Here is a 17,565-nt window from a genome sequence, read left to right as displayed (position 1 = left end):
CGCAACACCAAGGATAGCAATTTTTTCGTCAAAAAAAATAAAAAAAAAATTACGTTGAATTTGATGAATATTGGAAAATAAAAGCTTAACTTTCTCACGTGATCGATAGTTTCCCCTCCTTGAAATTAAACTAATACAAAGTAGAATATTAAAAGTGAAGTGATATAAAAAAATTCTATAAAATAAAATTCTTATGTACATCGTATCTGATGATTAATGGTCTAGATTGTCGACTAAATTAAATAATTTAAATTAGTGAAAATTTCTTCCCTTTTTCTGCTTTTGGTGACTTAATTGAGAACCGTACCCTAATTTGTGTATGTTGGTTTTTTCTCAAAATGTAAAGTTTTATAGTATAAAATATAATCATGCATCTTAAAAAAAAAAAAATGGAAAACAAATGTAGTTGATAGAGAAAAGCTTGTTCAATTCCTAGCTAACTCATAGACCCAAAATAGCTTGGCTTTATGCAAAAATAGTAATGACGGTATTTGGTCGGTGATTAAAGATGCAATTTAATGGGTTAATTTTGTGCAAAGTCTAATCAATTATCCCCTTTAAGCTAATTAGAATTATTAGATGAACTACCATTTAATTAAAGTCACTCACTATGACACTCTAACATCACGTATTTCCACATACAACTATATTATAGCTATAGAAGTGGTATAATACGAAGTATAATGATATCATATAATTAAGTCACATGAATGTGTGCGTTTAAACCTGTTAATTATATAAAGTACTCATATTTGTTTCAGTGTTTGTGTGTGTCTTCATTTATGGGATTTGCACACAAGCAACGAACTAATGTAATTAAGTCTTGTGAATCTGGGTTCGTTTATATATATTATTACGTACAACATACTATGAAGTACTCGTATATGTTTTAGTGTTTGTGCGTGTCTTTGCATCAATCACTGCATGTATATATGTGTGTGGTATGCACAAGATCGTGCATTATGTAGCAAACAAGTGTATGAATGTATGATCGACTAAATTCCAATGCACATCCTTATCAAGTTGTCTTTCATACTGTATAGTACTTTATATATCAATGGCTCTAAAGAATATATTGTACTTAAATCTTATGTATGAATGAAGCTAGCAATGACAAATCTCCACACTAGATAATCCATTTGCAGATCCTTTAATTTCAAAGAATGGAATATAATAGACTTATACTTTTGATAATGCGCCTAGCCTTATAAGCTAATTTGCTAATCTAAGTGCTATACAATAATTCACCATATATATGCATTATTAATTATATTAAACAACAATTCTATACGTAAGATAAGGCACAAATAAGCAATAAGACAAGTTTTGCTTACCTTGGTAATCACTAATTAAACCCAATAGGGCCAACTTTGAATTGAACAACATATAATGATAGTTTTGCATTAGATTCGTCCAAATTGAACAAATTTGGCAGATTTAATTTAATTAGCTTCTTCAGTAATTCCAGCTTATTATGAACAAATAAGTAAGGCGCACCCGCTCTAATCTTAGCTTAACGATAATAATTAGACAAGTACTAAAACTTGCTTAATTTATTTCAATCAAGATCAATAGAAATCCATAGTTTGTTTTTACATACGCTTAACAGTATATAATTTATGTATTGCGATTAGGTTTTTTTTGATGCGCATTGACTCGATACTAGTCCAAGAAATGATGGAAGCAAAGAAGATAAACTTTATAGGCCAATTAATATAAAAATCTTATAAAATTATGGTCCACACATATCATAAGTATGAAAAAGGAAGAGGATAAAAGGAGGGAAAAAGCTTGATTGAGCAAAGTAGAAAATATATGGTATAGATTCAATATAGAAAAAATTGAATGATAGCTCATTCATGATCGAACCAATAATCAAAAAGAAATGACAAGCGATTATAAGTGGTGATTGAGGCCCACTACCAATAATCAGATAGATGTTGAATGTATTTGTGTTTGTTTCTATTGTCTAGTTAGTGTTAGCTGTTGTGCAGCTTTCTGTGAGCTTCATTGTCTTACCTTTTATCACTAGTGCCAGTGTACGTACTAGGATACCCATTATTATCACCATATTATTAATTATCAACCTAATAATTATTCAATTTCATTGATTAGAGGTTAAATTGGAAAAGTGAAATTAATTAACTGATTTTGTGACTAATGATCAATGATCATGCACAAGTATGTATATCATTTATTGGATGTGGAACCTCTAAGCTATGGTGGAGACCGGAGAGGGAGGTTGTTTAGTCGCGGTTGCTTGAGGTAAGAGGATGGTGCTTGTAGGCGCAAATGAAGCTATAGGGAATTTTAACCATATATTGTCTAGGTATTGATCAATTTGAGCTTTAATACATGCAATACATATAATTGATTGATGTTGATTTTTTTTCCCATGTGTTTTTTGCGGAGTTTTGTTTTATTTAATTTGAACTATATTTCAAGATTAAGGATGATAACATTAAAATATGTACAAATATATCAAATCAGATCGAGCTCCATTCTTAAACCTGTATTTATCATTCATGTTGTTTGTTAAAAGCTACCAGGCGCGATGCCAATATAGGAAGCTTGCTTGCATGTACTAGTCACCCTTTACAAAAAAAATTTACCAATTTGCAATCAAGTTGTGATAATACCTATCAATTGCACAATCAATAAAAATCACTTTACACATTGTACTAACTACTTTAATCAAATATAGTACTTGTATATACTTTAGAGTATATATTTTAGACTATGTGAATATATACCAAAGTTGGGTAGCTTGACTAACATGTGTTAACATTCCAAATTGGTCTTTGCATGTGCATGGATGAATCATACTATAAACTGTTACTAGAACTCGTAATTTTATTGACTTATTCTTCTAATTTTAATTAGACAATTCTCTTCCCACGTGCAGCCATCTGGTAGGAATTTTTGAATATTCCATTCCAAACTTAAAGAAAAGCATCCAAGTTTTAAGTCTCAACTAAAAGCACCCAACTTATTTTTTATTTTTTTATTTTTATTTCCTTTTTCTTTTTCTTTTTTTTTTAATATATTTTTTTTAATATATGTAGACTACTATAGATTATGGATTTAAAAAAAAAATTAAAGAATAATTAACCCGTACATAAATTAAGTATATACACATGTACCAACGGTAATGGATGCGGTAAAGTTTATTCTCTGGAGCTTAGTAAAGTATTATAAGTATCATAGAAATTATTAATTTAACTCCTTATCTTTCACATCTAATCAGGTCATTAGTGCTGATACTTTAAAAAATTGTTTTGGTAATTTGAATACACTTGGCATTTTCTGCGTATAGTAAGATTGATTTTGGGGATATGTTTCTTTTAGTGTAATTTTATACGAGTACATTACGTACATACTCCCTAATATTCTTATTGAATAGTACATTTTATAGTGTTACTTCATTACTTGTGTAAGGTTAAAGGTCCGTACATGTGTAGACCACTGCTACTAGGGTCGACATCAATCTGAGTAACAAAATGTATGTAATATTATTGTATTACTTGATCTGATAACCCTAACTTTTAACCTCTACTCAAATTATGTATATCAGATACACAATAAGAAGTATTGGTCATCATTTCCGCTTTCATTTGCCCCCATTTGATCCGATCCCCACCTCACCGGCCTCTTTCTCCCTTTTGCTCTCCCTCCTTTCTCGTAATAATTTATGATCTTCATTTGTATTTAGTATAAAAGGAAAAAACAAAAGAGATTGATACAAATGCATTAATGATCCAAATAATTGAAGCACTTGTATAAATTCCTATGCTATACGCATGAGTCCAAGCTAAATGTCATTGTCAATAATGTTAATCTATTTATTGCGAGTTTATAAAATACGAGGCACTAGGGCAATGATAAGTGTATCGAGGGCCATTATGTGCATAGATTTTTTCAAATAAAAATTAAAAAGTCATAATTGAAATTGACACTTACTATATATAGCGATAAGAATTGTGCTATACTTGGATAGTTGGATGATTTACTAGCTCACTTTCATTTCTAGTAAGATTGTCTAAGCCAATTAGGACATGTAACTTCATCAAGACAAATTAAGATAGAAGCTCCAATTTGATGACATAGACAACAATGACTAACTATGCTTAAGCTAACTGATTGAATAGTACAATAGCTAGGTTAGATTAATTAAATTAAAAGCAACCTTTTTCATTCAAATTTTGTTTTAATAACGGGATGTAGATATCAGCTAGCTCACTTGGTAATTAAAACGTTACGAGTATTTTTCACAACTAGTGAAGACACGAGATCAAATCTTGCATATAACTTTTCAATTTTTTTATAACATTTATTTTACCTTACTTGAAAGTAAATATTATAGAAATTAATTATTCAACGTATTTTATATGTACAATATACTTTATATGAATTTAAAAATAATAATCGCATATACTTCCTACAAAAAGTCTTACATAATTGTCATATGTCACACCAATTTTACACCAATTTTAGTTTCCAACTTTTGGCGGATTTGATTGGCCAAGTTAATTTCCTTATATAAAATGTGCTATGCAGAATTTGGGACTTTTGAGTAGCCAAAATAGACAACGTAACTACATAAGATGAGAAGGTCGAGGAGATAAATAACCCTAAGAGGCTAAGACGCCGGTATGTTGTGGAATAGGGGTGTGGAGTAATCGAGAAGATAAACTACAATTATATCTAGAATGTAGTCAAATTCTTTGATTAAGACTATTGTTTGTTTTCTCCTACCAATCTTATTTCAAATCAAACTTCTTGATGGATCAAGTAGCAATCCTATTACTAGATTTGACATAATATATACTCAATTACTCATTGCATCATCCTAGGAGTATTTGTCAAATACGGAGTACTAGTTAGAATAATTTAGATACCTAATACCCTGATTCGTATTTTATCACTTAATTTCTTTCGATGAAATAATACACAAATTTGTATGGCTTTTAGCTTTGAATGTTATTTTTCAAATTAATTTGTACTTTTCTTCTATAATAATATTATGTACGCTGTATATAGTATTTGGAGGGAGTTCCAGTTTCTCAATTGAGAATACATTTATTAATATTTCATATTTTTTTTTTTTGTTGAAATAACACCGTTATCCATCTTCACTCTTCTTCCTCCTCCAGTCCTCCTCCTCTTCCCACATCAAAGTCAAATGAAGGACAATTGTATTATGAAAGGACCTTAAAAAAAATGTGCCCAAAAAAAAGGGCAAAATGAAAATGTGGAATTTAAGTTGAGTAACAACTTTGTGTCAATATTAATGACTCAAGGACAGAGCATGCATGACAGAATTGCTCTGAAAAATATTGCATGCATGATTGAATGAAAACATTGGAGTGCTTGACGATGCATACACAAAGAATGTAAATTGAGCCACCAGCATGCATTTATTACCTTTAACTTCTTATTAGAAGCAATCTTGCAAGATTTGTAACGTTGGGTGAAAGTAGCTACAATTCACTAGACAAATATACTTCGTGCATACGGTATACGATTTTAAGAAAAAATGTGAATGTGAATAATTATTTATCGCTGATATTGTAATGGATATATATATTTAGCTAATTAATCAATCAATCAAAGTCTTAATCTCATAAGTGGGATATTATTTAGCTAATAACACTTTAATTTTACAGACAATTTTTGCCTTATACATTTATTTTTTATTACGTAACTTACTCCCACCTAACCAACGGGCAGCTAAATTATGTACATATAGTATTGTCTCGCGAGTGCAATATCAACAACAATCTTTTTTTTTTTTTTTCTTCATGAGGCCTCTTTTAGTTTTGCTTGATTCCCTGTACAAACTTGTTGCTAGTTGGGTTGTTATTGACTTGAATAGATCAGAGTATACTACACTATTAAACGAGTTTGGAGAAGGGGAGTACATAAGTCAATGGAAAGCAAGGGCAATGTAAATGCTTGGGAAATTACGATAGATAAAGACTTTATTTTTTTTTTTTTTTTTCTCTATAAGTCACTAAAAAAATCAATTCAAGTGTTATTTCTAGGGATTACAACTTTACAAGTATGAGAATTGGTAATAACTCAATTTCATGGAAATAACTCACTTTGGAAATTCATTGGATGTTTCATGCAGATTACAGAGGACTTGGGAACTGGTTTTTTAACGGATATTTCTGACCTGTATTTCTCGATTTTTGCCTTCTTACTCGTATAAGATTTAGTGTCATGCTTTAACTAAAATGTAACATATTCAAGTATATTCCTTTTTTTTTAATCTTATTTGTGCAATAATACTGGTACAAATGATTGAATTGAATACTGTATGAATCAGTTTATCTGTACATGGTATCCATTGCATACGAAGTACATTATTCGTTGCTATAATATCCATTATGTTCCATGTCTATTTTAATTGCATATGCATTATCTTTATTATCCTTGATTTACCGATAAATACTACGTACACGTAATAGTTTAATGAATTGAAAATATACAATGGGATGAATATTATGTAAAACCACCTTAAACATTGTTATTTATTACGTAACATTTTTTTAACAAATACATTAAAGTGAAATATGACTATTTTTTTTTTTTTGGTGCAAAGTGAAATATGATTATATGAGTGCTGATAACTAGTACTTCGTGAGTAGTTCAAAAGTACAATGTTATACAAAGTACTATTAAAACATCTATATCTATCTATACTTAGTATTTAAAAACTATAACCAATAAACTAAGAGAGACACATGTCCACATCCATTCTATTACACTTCTCTAACCATAGTGCCACATGTCATCTTACACTATTAATTATTTATTGCAAAATTTTTTTTAATTCTTTCATTAAACTTATACTAAATCTTTCATACACACTTCATCTTTTAATCTTCATCTCTCCCCTTAAATTCAACCTTTTCCTATTCTCTCTTTAATTTTAGCCCTTCCACCTTCTATTTAAGCCTCTTTTTCGATTAAAGTTCCATAATTTTAATTTCTTTAATCATGTTTCCGATTACATATTATACCCTATAATGACTTACTGATATTTCCTCACTTATCTCTCAATACAATTTTATATGAATAACCCGTGCATTGCACGGGCCAGAAGGCTAGTTGAATTTGGAAGTGATAACCAATAATTAGTCATCAACTCAATAAAAGACATTTGGGCAGTCTCTTAGCAGATCCAACATATTATCAAGACATTTGTTTTTTCTCACTCATTTTTACAATTAGATTATCCAATTCATTAACCGAGAGGCAAATTGCGCAACAGATTGAATTGTTAATGTAAGTCATTTGATATTGGACAATATATACTTCGTATATTGATGTTAATAATAATTCTACCTTATTTACGGGACTTTTTTTTTTTTTTTTTTTCCAATTACTGAAATAGTACCTTTTAATAAAATAAAAAAAGAAAAGGGATTAAGGGAGTACTGTAGTTGGCAAATTTAAGAGCGGAGTAATTGGGTAGGTTGTGAAAAAAGGCGTTGGAATGAGGGAGGGGGGGCTATTCGTAATTTGTGCAACATAAAAGTTGAGGGATTGCAGTAAAAGGAAAGTAAAAGACCAATGTTTGTTTGTGTTTAGCGGGAAACAAGACCATGACAAATATTGACCCGGAATAACAAATGGCGGCAACCAACGTCAATGGCTTAAATCAATGAATCAGCTCCCGCTCATGCCGCTCCCTACCCATCCATCACTAGTACTCCCTAGTCAACTACGAGTACTCACATATACTTCTTCTGCCCGACAATCAGTTTAGTACCATCGATTCCGTTTATATCAAAACAATGGTTCTTCGTGTTTTTGTTTCCAGTCTATTACTTTTTCTAACAAATAATTTTAAATTTAAATGTTAATGTTATGAAAATATACATTATAATTAATAATTAATACGAGTATAAATTTATTTGTATTTCATTAGTAAAAAATATAAATTAAATTAGTAAAAAAGTTAAATTGTTATAATTATAAAAAGCAAAAAGAGTGTGAAATAATGAATTGAAACGCGCATAGTAAAGAAAGTGTATGAAATATGCTTTCAACTCCTTTTTATTTTTTTCGAACTTCTTACCAACATTAATCATCTACCTAACATGTTAGTCATGTAGCCAGATTTATATTCAACCTCTAACTAAAACAGAAAAAACTCAAAATGCATGAAATCAGCAAAATTTATTAATTTATTTACCAATAGAAGAATACACCTAATGACCTTATTGACCTACCCCACTTGAAGTTGAAACTGTTAAAATAAAAGTTAGAGAAAAAGACACTCCCAAACTCTTCTCCTCCCCACTTCCCCCCACCCCAAATAATTCACCCAAATATTAAACAACAAAATATAATAAAGTACATATAAAATTATTTTCTTTATCACTCATTTTTATTTATTTTATTTATAAAAAGAGTACTCTAAAAAAAAAAAAAAAAAAAAAAAAATTGTTATTACCAAATCCCCCAATTTTCACCGACGATAATGCTCTACTCTGTGTAGCAGCCTTCTGCTATATCCCGACGACACTGTCTCTGCTGTCAAAGATTCTCTCTTTCTTTTTCACTTTCTCTCTCCTCCTCTTCTTCTTCTTCCTTCTTTCTCTCTCCTCATTTTTTCTCTGAAAACCCTAATTATGTTTCTCTCTCCTCAGATCTCCCTTTTTTAACTCTCCCCCAAATCTTCGTTCTCCTCCATTTTCCAATTTTTATTATTTTTTTTAATATTTATTAATACTAATTTAATCCCAAAATTAAAATTGAATAATACTTTCTTTAATGGGGTGTGCGAGCTCCAAGCTCGACGACCTCCCGGCGGTAATCCTTTGCCGGGAAAGAGTAGACTTCCTTTCTCAAGCGTTACATCAACGGTACGCATTCGCTGAATCCCACGTGGCATACATCCACTCCCTTAAATCTGTCGGCGATTCTCTTCACCGTTTTTTCGATTCTTCCGCCGGAATTCCTCCGCCGTCGCCGGTTCTCGACCTCCCTCCTCAACGCAAACTCGCCGCCGACGATTTACCCCCTCCGGCGATTGATTCCGGTCACCTCTCTCACTCTAATTCTGGGTCCCACCTTCACTTTCACACTGATTCCGACGACGACGACGACGATGATGATTCTGGGTCTGGGTCTCTTCATCATCATCTCCATGATTCCCCTCCTCGGAATTCTATTGCGTACGACGGAACACCGGAAGCTGACGCCGGCGGTGGAGTTGGCAGCGGCGGCGGAGGAGGTGGGTATATTCCGGGAGGTGGAGGGTATATTCCGGGAGGAGGTGGGTATATTCCGGGAAGTGGGTTTAATCCGTATATGTATACAAATGGAGGAAATGGGTATAATATGCAGATGAATTATATGAAGAAGCATGTAACGCCGTCTGTATCGTATGAACAGAGGCCGGTAAGTTATCAGACTGAGACAGTACAGTATGGTGATCCATCTTCATCTTCTTCTTCCAGTAATTATTATGATTATTTTGGTGGTGGAGGTGGTTATGGTAATAATTATAATAATAGTATGAATAATAATAATAATTATAATAGTAGTAATGGTAATATTAATAGTAATAGTAATGGGTATATGAATTATGGTGGTTATTTTGGGAATCAGGCCCCACCACAACCACCAAGAGGTGGTGGTGGATATGGGGGTTGGAATGGTGGGCCGCCGCCGCCGATGGGGCAAACAAAACAAGCTCCACCACCACCTCCGCCACCGCCGCCTGCGACGTCGGCTTGGGATTTTATGAATTTGTTTGAGAGTATTGATAATCATTACCCATCTTATACTCCTAGTAGGGATTCTAGGGAGGTGAGGGAAGAAGAGGGTATTCCTGATTTGGAGGATGAGGATAATCAACATGAGGTTGTCAAGGAAGTTCATGGCCATCAGAAATTTGTTAATGATAGTAATAATGCTGGGGGGAGTGGTAGTGGGGGTGGGGGTGGTGGGGTGGGTGAAGGGAAGGGTGATTCGAAACGAGCCGAGGTTGAGGAGGTTGTTGGGGTTAGTGAGGGTGATGGTGGTTTGTATAGAGCAAGGCCTAGCGCGTCGTCGCCTGAGAGTGCCCCGGTGGAGTATGAGGTTCATATGGTGGAAAAGAAGGTGGTTGGTGTGGAGGGGAAGTCAGAACAGCAAGGTAAAGGCGGTGGAAGGCCGGGTTTTAAGAATGTTTTCGAGGTTGTGAGGGAAATTCAGGTGCAATTTGAGAGGGCTGCCACTTCTGGGGGTGAGATTGCTAAGGTGCTGGAGGTGGGTAAACTCCGGTATCAAAGAAAGAATGCAGCTTACCAAGGTTAGGAGATTGCATTTTACATCAAGTTGTTATGTTTTTGAGTTATTTTTGTTTCTTGATTGCTTAAATTGTTTGGTTTTCACCAGGGGGTAGGATTATTAATTTATTTTAATTGACATTTGTGGTTTGTGAAACAGTTTCTACAAAGATGCTGAATGTGATTACTCCATCATTACCCTCTTCATCGAAAGACGAGGCTTCTCTAGACCTTGATGAAGATGTGCAGTTGCGATCAGCTAATCTTTCAGCTACCTTGCAAAAATTGTATCTTTGGGAGAAGAAACTCTTTGACGAAGTCAAGGTATATACACTTTCACTTTCACCAAATAGTTAGTATTTGACCTGGTTTATGCTTATTAATACAATCATTCAAGGTTTTGATGATAAATTATATGTTACTGTTGAAGGTTATTGTTGATCTGTTGTGTTTTATTTGTTGTTCTGCTTAACGGTTGTTCGAGAATCAGGATCTGTTATTTCCAATTTGGGGCTTTTCTATGAAAAAAAAATTATTAAATTTGATTGTAATGCAAAAGGTTGTTTGGGTAATGGTAGAGGATGTCTTTTCCTTGTGAGTTGTGACTGTAGCTACAATTCTAATTTTGCCACGCGGTTTTTAGTTAGGTATCATGAAATGGTTAGATTGTGAAGAAAATGTAGCTGGATAATATGGGTGGGTTGAGAGTTTGATTTGGGCAAGCAATTGTTTTGTACTGAGTTTGGTTTGCAGAGTAGACTTCCACACTTTCTAAATTAATGTTATTTTGCTGACTGTCCCTTCCTATACTATAGTATACTTGGTCAAGAAATGCACACAATTTAGTTTTGGCAGCACATTTTTTTTTCCTGATTCAATGCATGATGAATTGTTGTGTGCAAATTTATTTCCTAATAATGCTGATGCATGACGAAGTCAATTAAGCTGCCAAAAAAGTTCTATTTTATTACATCTGCTTTCTTTGCGATTGTACCTCTTTTTTGTGGTCTTTAATCTTTTTCTTACTCTATTGCTCTCCGGACTGATAAATCTATCTGGTTTTATCTATCTGTTTGAATGCTAATATCTGATACCATACATAGTTGTTGCTAGAGTAGAATCTCTTGGTTTCTAACCTATCGCTATGAGTCAAGCAAAATCTTTTGAGTGGAATTTTTTCAGTTGTATAATCTATGCTTTTATGTTTCATTCTGGATTCATATATTGTTTGTGTTTTGGTGGGGTTGGACTGTGGGACTGTGGGAGGGAAGAGGGGTGGGGGAGTGTGATTTACGCTCCTTTTCAATTATAGTAATTCTTTCAATTTGCTGAATCTGCTGCTATGTTTTTTCATTGATGATGAGTAATTTGGTTCATCTCTGTACCCAATGGTCAATTCTTCATGTAGTCATACTTTCTCTGTACAGGCTGAAGAAAAAATGAGGGTTTCACATGATAGAAAATTGGCAAAATTAAACCATTTGGTCGAAAAAGGTGCTGAACCCACCAAGATAGAATCAACAAGAAGCGTGGTGAGGAGTCTGTCCACAAAGATAAGAATTGCAATTCAAATAGTTGACAGGATCTCAGTTAAAATAAATAAGCTCAGAGATGAAGAGTTATGGCCTCAGTTGAATGAGTTAATCCTAGGGTAAGTGAATTTTTATCAAGTTGTTTTTTCTGTTGTTTGTCAGTCTTTGTATATTCACCAATAAAGATAGTTCACTTCGGGTTTAAGACTATTATGAGAAGGCATCATAAAAATAAATAAATAGAAAATGGCAATTCTGCTTTTAGACTCCAGACCACAAAAAATTACTGCATGTTCTTGGGCCGATACTCCCCTCTCTTGTCAAGAATCTCTTTATGAAAGGATGGGGCTTTGGTCCTGGACCGTGCAATAAGTTCTTCCGTCCGCAGCTTAATTTTGTACTCAATACTTTCTTACTGTGTGTTCCACTCCTATAATTTGATATACTGATTTATTGGATTGTTAACATTGATTCTTGAGCTAGTCTTCTAGGTTAAAGTATTGCCAGGCACAAATAATCAAATTTGGTACTGGTAGCCTGTTGGTCCTGTATTTTAGTTGCTCTCTTGAGGATGTAGGGCATAACATAGGTACTTTACCAATATTATAAGATAGCTATGAGGATAAATGCACTCTGGTTGTTTTTTAGTTGTGCTCTCATGGATTAGCTCATTAGCATCAATCCAAATTGGCCGTAACAATATGTTGCCGTGGCATCCTGGAAATTTTCCTTGTCAGTAATTTTATGAGAGAGATTTAAATAAATGACCTGAGTTGCAGCTTGCTTCAGTGCAGCCCCGAGGGAACATATGACTTCAATATGGACATAGAATCATTTCTAGCATGAATTTAATGATGATGGTATAATTTACTCTTGTAGGACATGTAGAATGCAGGCTTAGACATCTGTAGTTTGTACAAGTATCATGGGTAGAGAACTAGAGATGGGTTGTCATTAAAATGAGTTTGGATCTTAAAATTAACTCTATCAGAGACTTTGAAGGCTTGAAGCTAAGGTAGTATTTGAGCAAGTTCTTGAAGAATGCATACTTAGATTTTTTTTTTTTTTTTTTTATTTATTTAAATGTTCCTTTAAGTTAGTAATGAAATCTACAGTAATGAGGGTTTATTTGACTGAAATAATGGTATTTGGTACTTAGTTGAAGGTTGAAGGTTCTCTTCTGTGATTAGGTGGGGGAGTGAGGTGGGTGGGTCTTGTCTGTGATTTGGGTTGCTTGATAACGTACTTAATCCTTTCTCGATTTTGAAGCTTTCAACGTTATCATGTATCGATCAATTGCTGTCAGCTGCAAATTTTGTAATTTTCATATTTTGCTTTTCCTATGATATAAAGTGGCCTGCTTAGTGCCGACTAACTTTTTTTTCCCCCCCCTATTCTTTCTTCAGCCTGAGCAGAATGTGGAAAGCCATGCTTGAATGCCATCACAGTCAGTGCGAGGTAATTGACGGGGCAAGGGGTCTAGATGCAATTGCATTTCCTAGCAATCCCACCGACACGCACCTGGACGCTTCCTTGCAGCTTGAACATGACCTTCTAAATTGGACATACCGGTTCACAGAATGGATTGGTGCGCAAAAGGGTTATGTCAGAGCCTTGAATCGTTGGCTTCTAAAATGTATTTTGAATGAACCCGAAGAAACAGCTGATGGAATAGCTCCTTTCTCACCTGGAAGGGCAGGAGCACCTCCAATCTTTGTTATATGCAACCAGTGGGATCAATCATTGGAAAGAATATCAGAGACATCTGAGAAAGATCTGATTGAATCAATGCGTGTGTTTGCCATGATAGTTTTACACTTCAGAGAACGGGACAAAGGTGAACTACGGCAGAGAATGACAGCAAATAGAGATATGGAGAGGAAAGTTAAGAACTTGGAGAAAGAAGATATAAAAATGCAAAAGAAGATGGTTCTAGCTTCTGGGGACTCTGATGGTCTCCCCTTATCTGGCAATGTTGTTTATCAGAGTGATACCAGCAGCAAGACTAGTTTACAGGCTGGTCTACGGCATGTATTTGAGGCCTTGGATAGGTTTACAACAGATTCTGTGAAAGTTTATGAGGAGCTCCTTCAGCGCACTGAAGAGGTGTTACGAGAACATGGAAATGTTTCATAGTTAACATTGCAGTAGAATCGCGTTGATCTTAAATCCTCAATACTTGCTTGTTGGATCTGCAGTATCCTGTTCCTCGGTGTCTTGTGCAGCAACACCCTGAAAATTAAAGCAAGAGCTTTTGGCTTTGGTGAGGAGTTGGATGACCATTGCCTAAGCAGGTAAATCGTAATTACTTGAATTTTGTACCGATAGGAGCTATAGATTAGGACTTTCTGGGTTGGGGGGACGCAAGTCTTGTCTTTGTAAGTGCCCAGAATTTAGAGATGTACCGTGTATAGAAAATCTTAGGGATCAGGTGTAAGAGTTATTTAGTTGTACAGAATCTTGGAGACTGACATTGAGGCCTATTTATTACATACACCGATAGGAAGTTCTTCTGGAACTGGTGATTGAAATTTGTTGTTGTTATTCATAATAAAGCGGTTTTGGTTCCCTTGAATCGATTATTAGTCTGCATCTTGTGTTCATCTCTTTTTCTAGCCATTGTAGTTTTACGAGTATTTGGACGACCTGCAAGAAATTGGAACTCTTTGACTTCAGAAAAATGGAAGAAACTCGTCCTTCTATTAGCTCCCTCTCACTGGTGACGCCATTAGTGTAAAATCAAAGCATTTTCATCTTAAGGCAGTCAACCAGTCATAAAATCACGTATACCAATCATTATTAAGTGAAAATTTTGTTCAATATATTATCCCGTTTCACCTTTAGGGAAAATAATAATTATTATTCTAATATCTAAATTACATAAAGAAAATTAGATTATATAGACATGTGAATGATGTGATAATGATAAGATTGGAGAACATAATGTCCATAAAATAAGAGCTAAACGACTGAACTTTCATAATCAAGAGTTTTTTTTTTTTTACTCAAAGACAAATGGAAGACGCAAGAAAGCCGAAATACGCAAATCCTTTCCATGGTTTCATACTTCGGCCCAATGTTTCAAGATGGTGCACCTTGTATGGAAAAACCCAATAAACAAGTATCTTTTTGTGTCCAATAATTGAGGGGAATAGAGCCTAACAGAGTTCTTATTCAAGACTTCAAGTTCAAGCACCATCTAAGATATCCTAATATTCCGTAGATGATCAACTAGCTTAGTTAAAGTTTTAAAAGGCGTTATTCGAACTATGATATTAGATCTAGTCTAAATAATTTGTTTTTGTAGCTCTCTTTACATACACTAAAACCTAAAAATAATTTGTTTTTTATTATTACTATTCACCTCAGTTTTTACAAGACATTGGTTTTTACCATCCCTCATATTAACCTATGAATATTGCATTAGAGCTTCCCTCCCGGTTCCAGGAGATCATGGGATCGATTCTTATCCCCGCCCTTATGGCTCTCTAAACACCAAAAAAAAAAAAAAAAAAAAAAAAGTATAGCACATACTTTCTCCACGTTGCAATACTTCTAGTTTTAGCTATTTCAATGTATAAGTTTAAGTATTGAAATCTATGGTTTTTAATTATTAAAATTGTTGATTGAAAAATCATAATTTGCAATAGGCATCAATCCCGCCAAAAAATAAATAAATAAGAATGCATTGAGACTAATTAAGGGTTATTATTTGTATAGATTGATAATTAAATATGGTCTAAGTGAGTACTAATACAACAAAAGAGTTAAGAAAACCCTGAAGGAAGTATATACTACTACCTCCGTTTCATGTTTTTTGCAACTTTGGCCATTATTTGTGAGATATAAAATATTCCAAAGTTGCAAAAAACATGAAACGGAGGTAGTATATAGTTATGTACTTATAAAAAGGAGGAAGTATGTACTAAGAAAACTAGTATCTTCGAAAGCATAAATGCGTAATGAAGTGAAAAAACGTTATGGCATCCATCCCATCACCGTGTAACGATTATCATTATCCCATTGAAAAAAATTAAATAAATGGGTGATCATTGATTCTTTATTACCCATTAAGGTGTGGTGTATAGAAATATAACATCTCATGTTCCTACCAAAGAAATAATTAGCTTAGTTGAAAGAGAAAAAGTGGGTTGACAAACAAAAATCCATCGTCTTAAATCTTAATTATTATATCTTTCATTAGAAAAAAAAGATACAATTTGGAGTAATTCACTATTAAGATGGTCCAAAGCAATAATTCTTAAACAATATTGTACAAAGAGTACAAATTGGTGGTCCATTAGCCATCTCATATAATCGAGGATGTCATTTTTTGCTTTGTTGTTGTGTTGGAAGACTAACCTATTCTCAAATCAACGATTCTTAGTAATTGTTGTCTATTGGAAAGTACATCCAAATTAAGGATGAGTTTAAACATTGGGCATTTACAAGTATTTTGTTGATATTATTAATATCAAGGCGTAAGTAATTGAAAAAGACTTATAAATTATGATGTAACATATGCTCAATATTTTATGTTAACAAATTATATATGTTGACGTCACCTGTCTCAATTTACCACGAATAAATGTGAGTAGTATTATAAGCACACTCGCTACTTTGATACCTTATCTTATCGAATTACTGACTTCTAGCACAACACGAATGGACAAAAACCGTATCATAATTCATATCCAACGATGACATGGATCACTTTCAAAGGAACAATCATTCACTAACCTACCAACATCTGTCAATTACTCCCTAATGTTTAAATTTAGCCATTTGAGATAATTTGTATGAATACTCTCTTGAAAAGGGTAAATCAAATCTTTTTAACTCAATCAATCTCAAGTTACGCTCATTTGACATAAGAGGATATCTCTTTTAAAAATTACTTGTCATACTTTGCTTTCTCTTTTTACCATCATTGATTATTGTCACTTTTGCTTTTTGTTATACTCAAATTAACTTCTTGTCTAACTATTGGTCTATTAAAGGGGGATTATTGTAGCTAAATCTTCTTCAAAAAGGCAATCTATTCATATTGTATGTGTAGGGGAAGGAAAAAATATCGGATGCTTTTAATAAAAACCTTTAGTCTAAGTGTCACGCTTTATAGAAATGACACATAAATAAAATTACTATTTTTACATTAAAATTATTGGTCGAATTAAAAATTAATTATAGTGGTTAAAATGGTCCTAATGATTAAAATACACTATTTACACGAATAGGAAAAACAACGAGATCAAGATAACGAATAATTGAGATATATAGGATAATAGTGAATGGTTAATTTAAGCCAATAAAAAATACCATGAATGGAGAATATGTTCTTGCTCTTTATTTTGAGTGTAAGAATGTAACCTATGTAAAGCAAATAATAATATACAAGTATACCCTAGCTAGCTTAGCTATAGCTACAATATATAACTAGAGAATCCAATGATGATCACGGAAGATTATTAACAAGTAAAAACCATATTAGCTGTCCACTTTCATTTGCTAATACTAGATTTAATTATGCGCAATAATATTATTAAAGGTAACCTCATTATATTACTTCATTAAACAAATAAATAATCTTTAACTATAAAATCATTTGACTTAATTGCTTTGGATCACCCACTTTTAAGGAGGGACTTGTATACTGTTGATCAAGGTACCACTATTTTCATGGTTGTATAAATTGTGACACGTATTCATATGTTGTGATACCTTCGAATACAACATTTCTATTG

General features: G+C 33.3%; 1 protein-coding gene across 1 annotated transcript; it reads left to right on the top strand.

Moving 5' to 3' along the window:
• The first annotated feature begins 8,519 nt into the window (after positions 1–8,519).
• LOC145620517 (uncharacterized) lies at positions 8,520–14,396 on the top strand. The gene is made up of 4 exons (XM_081675203.1): positions 8,520–10,312; positions 10,450–10,613; positions 11,717–11,940; positions 13,228–14,396. The coding sequence occupies exons 1-4, from the start codon at positions 8,788–8,790 to the stop codon at positions 13,955–13,957; spliced, it is 2,643 nt and encodes an 880-aa protein (XP_081531329.1). The 5' UTR covers positions 8,520–8,787; the 3' UTR covers positions 13,958–14,396.
• Positions 14,397–17,565: the final 3,169 nt, after the last annotated feature.

Source organism: Chenopodium album, chromosome 27 (assembly GCF_948465745.1).
Source record: "Chenopodium album chromosome 27, dcCheAlbu1.1, whole genome shotgun sequence".
Classification (NCBI taxonomy): Eukaryota; Viridiplantae; Streptophyta; class Magnoliopsida; order Caryophyllales; family Amaranthaceae; genus Chenopodium; species Chenopodium album.
The sequence above is the reverse complement of the archived record's forward strand: the minus strand, read 5'-3'. Positions and strand labels throughout refer to the sequence as shown.

What these genes read in the sequence shown, in the direction of transcription:
- LOC145620517 (XM_081675203.1), top strand. Translation starts at nt 8,788, where the DNA reads ATGGGGTGTGCGAGCTCCAAGCTCGACGACCTCCCGGCGGTAATCCTT. An exon ending in AACTCTTTGACGAAGTCAAG is followed by an intron (nt 10,614 to 11,716) that starts GTATATACACTT and finishes TTCTCTGTACAG; the next exon opens with GCTGAAGAAAAAATGAGGGT. An exon ending in TTGAATGAGTTAATCCTAGG is followed by an intron (nt 11,941 to 13,227) that starts GTAAGTGAATTT and finishes TTCTTTCTTCAG; the next exon opens with CCTGAGCAGAATGTGGAAAG.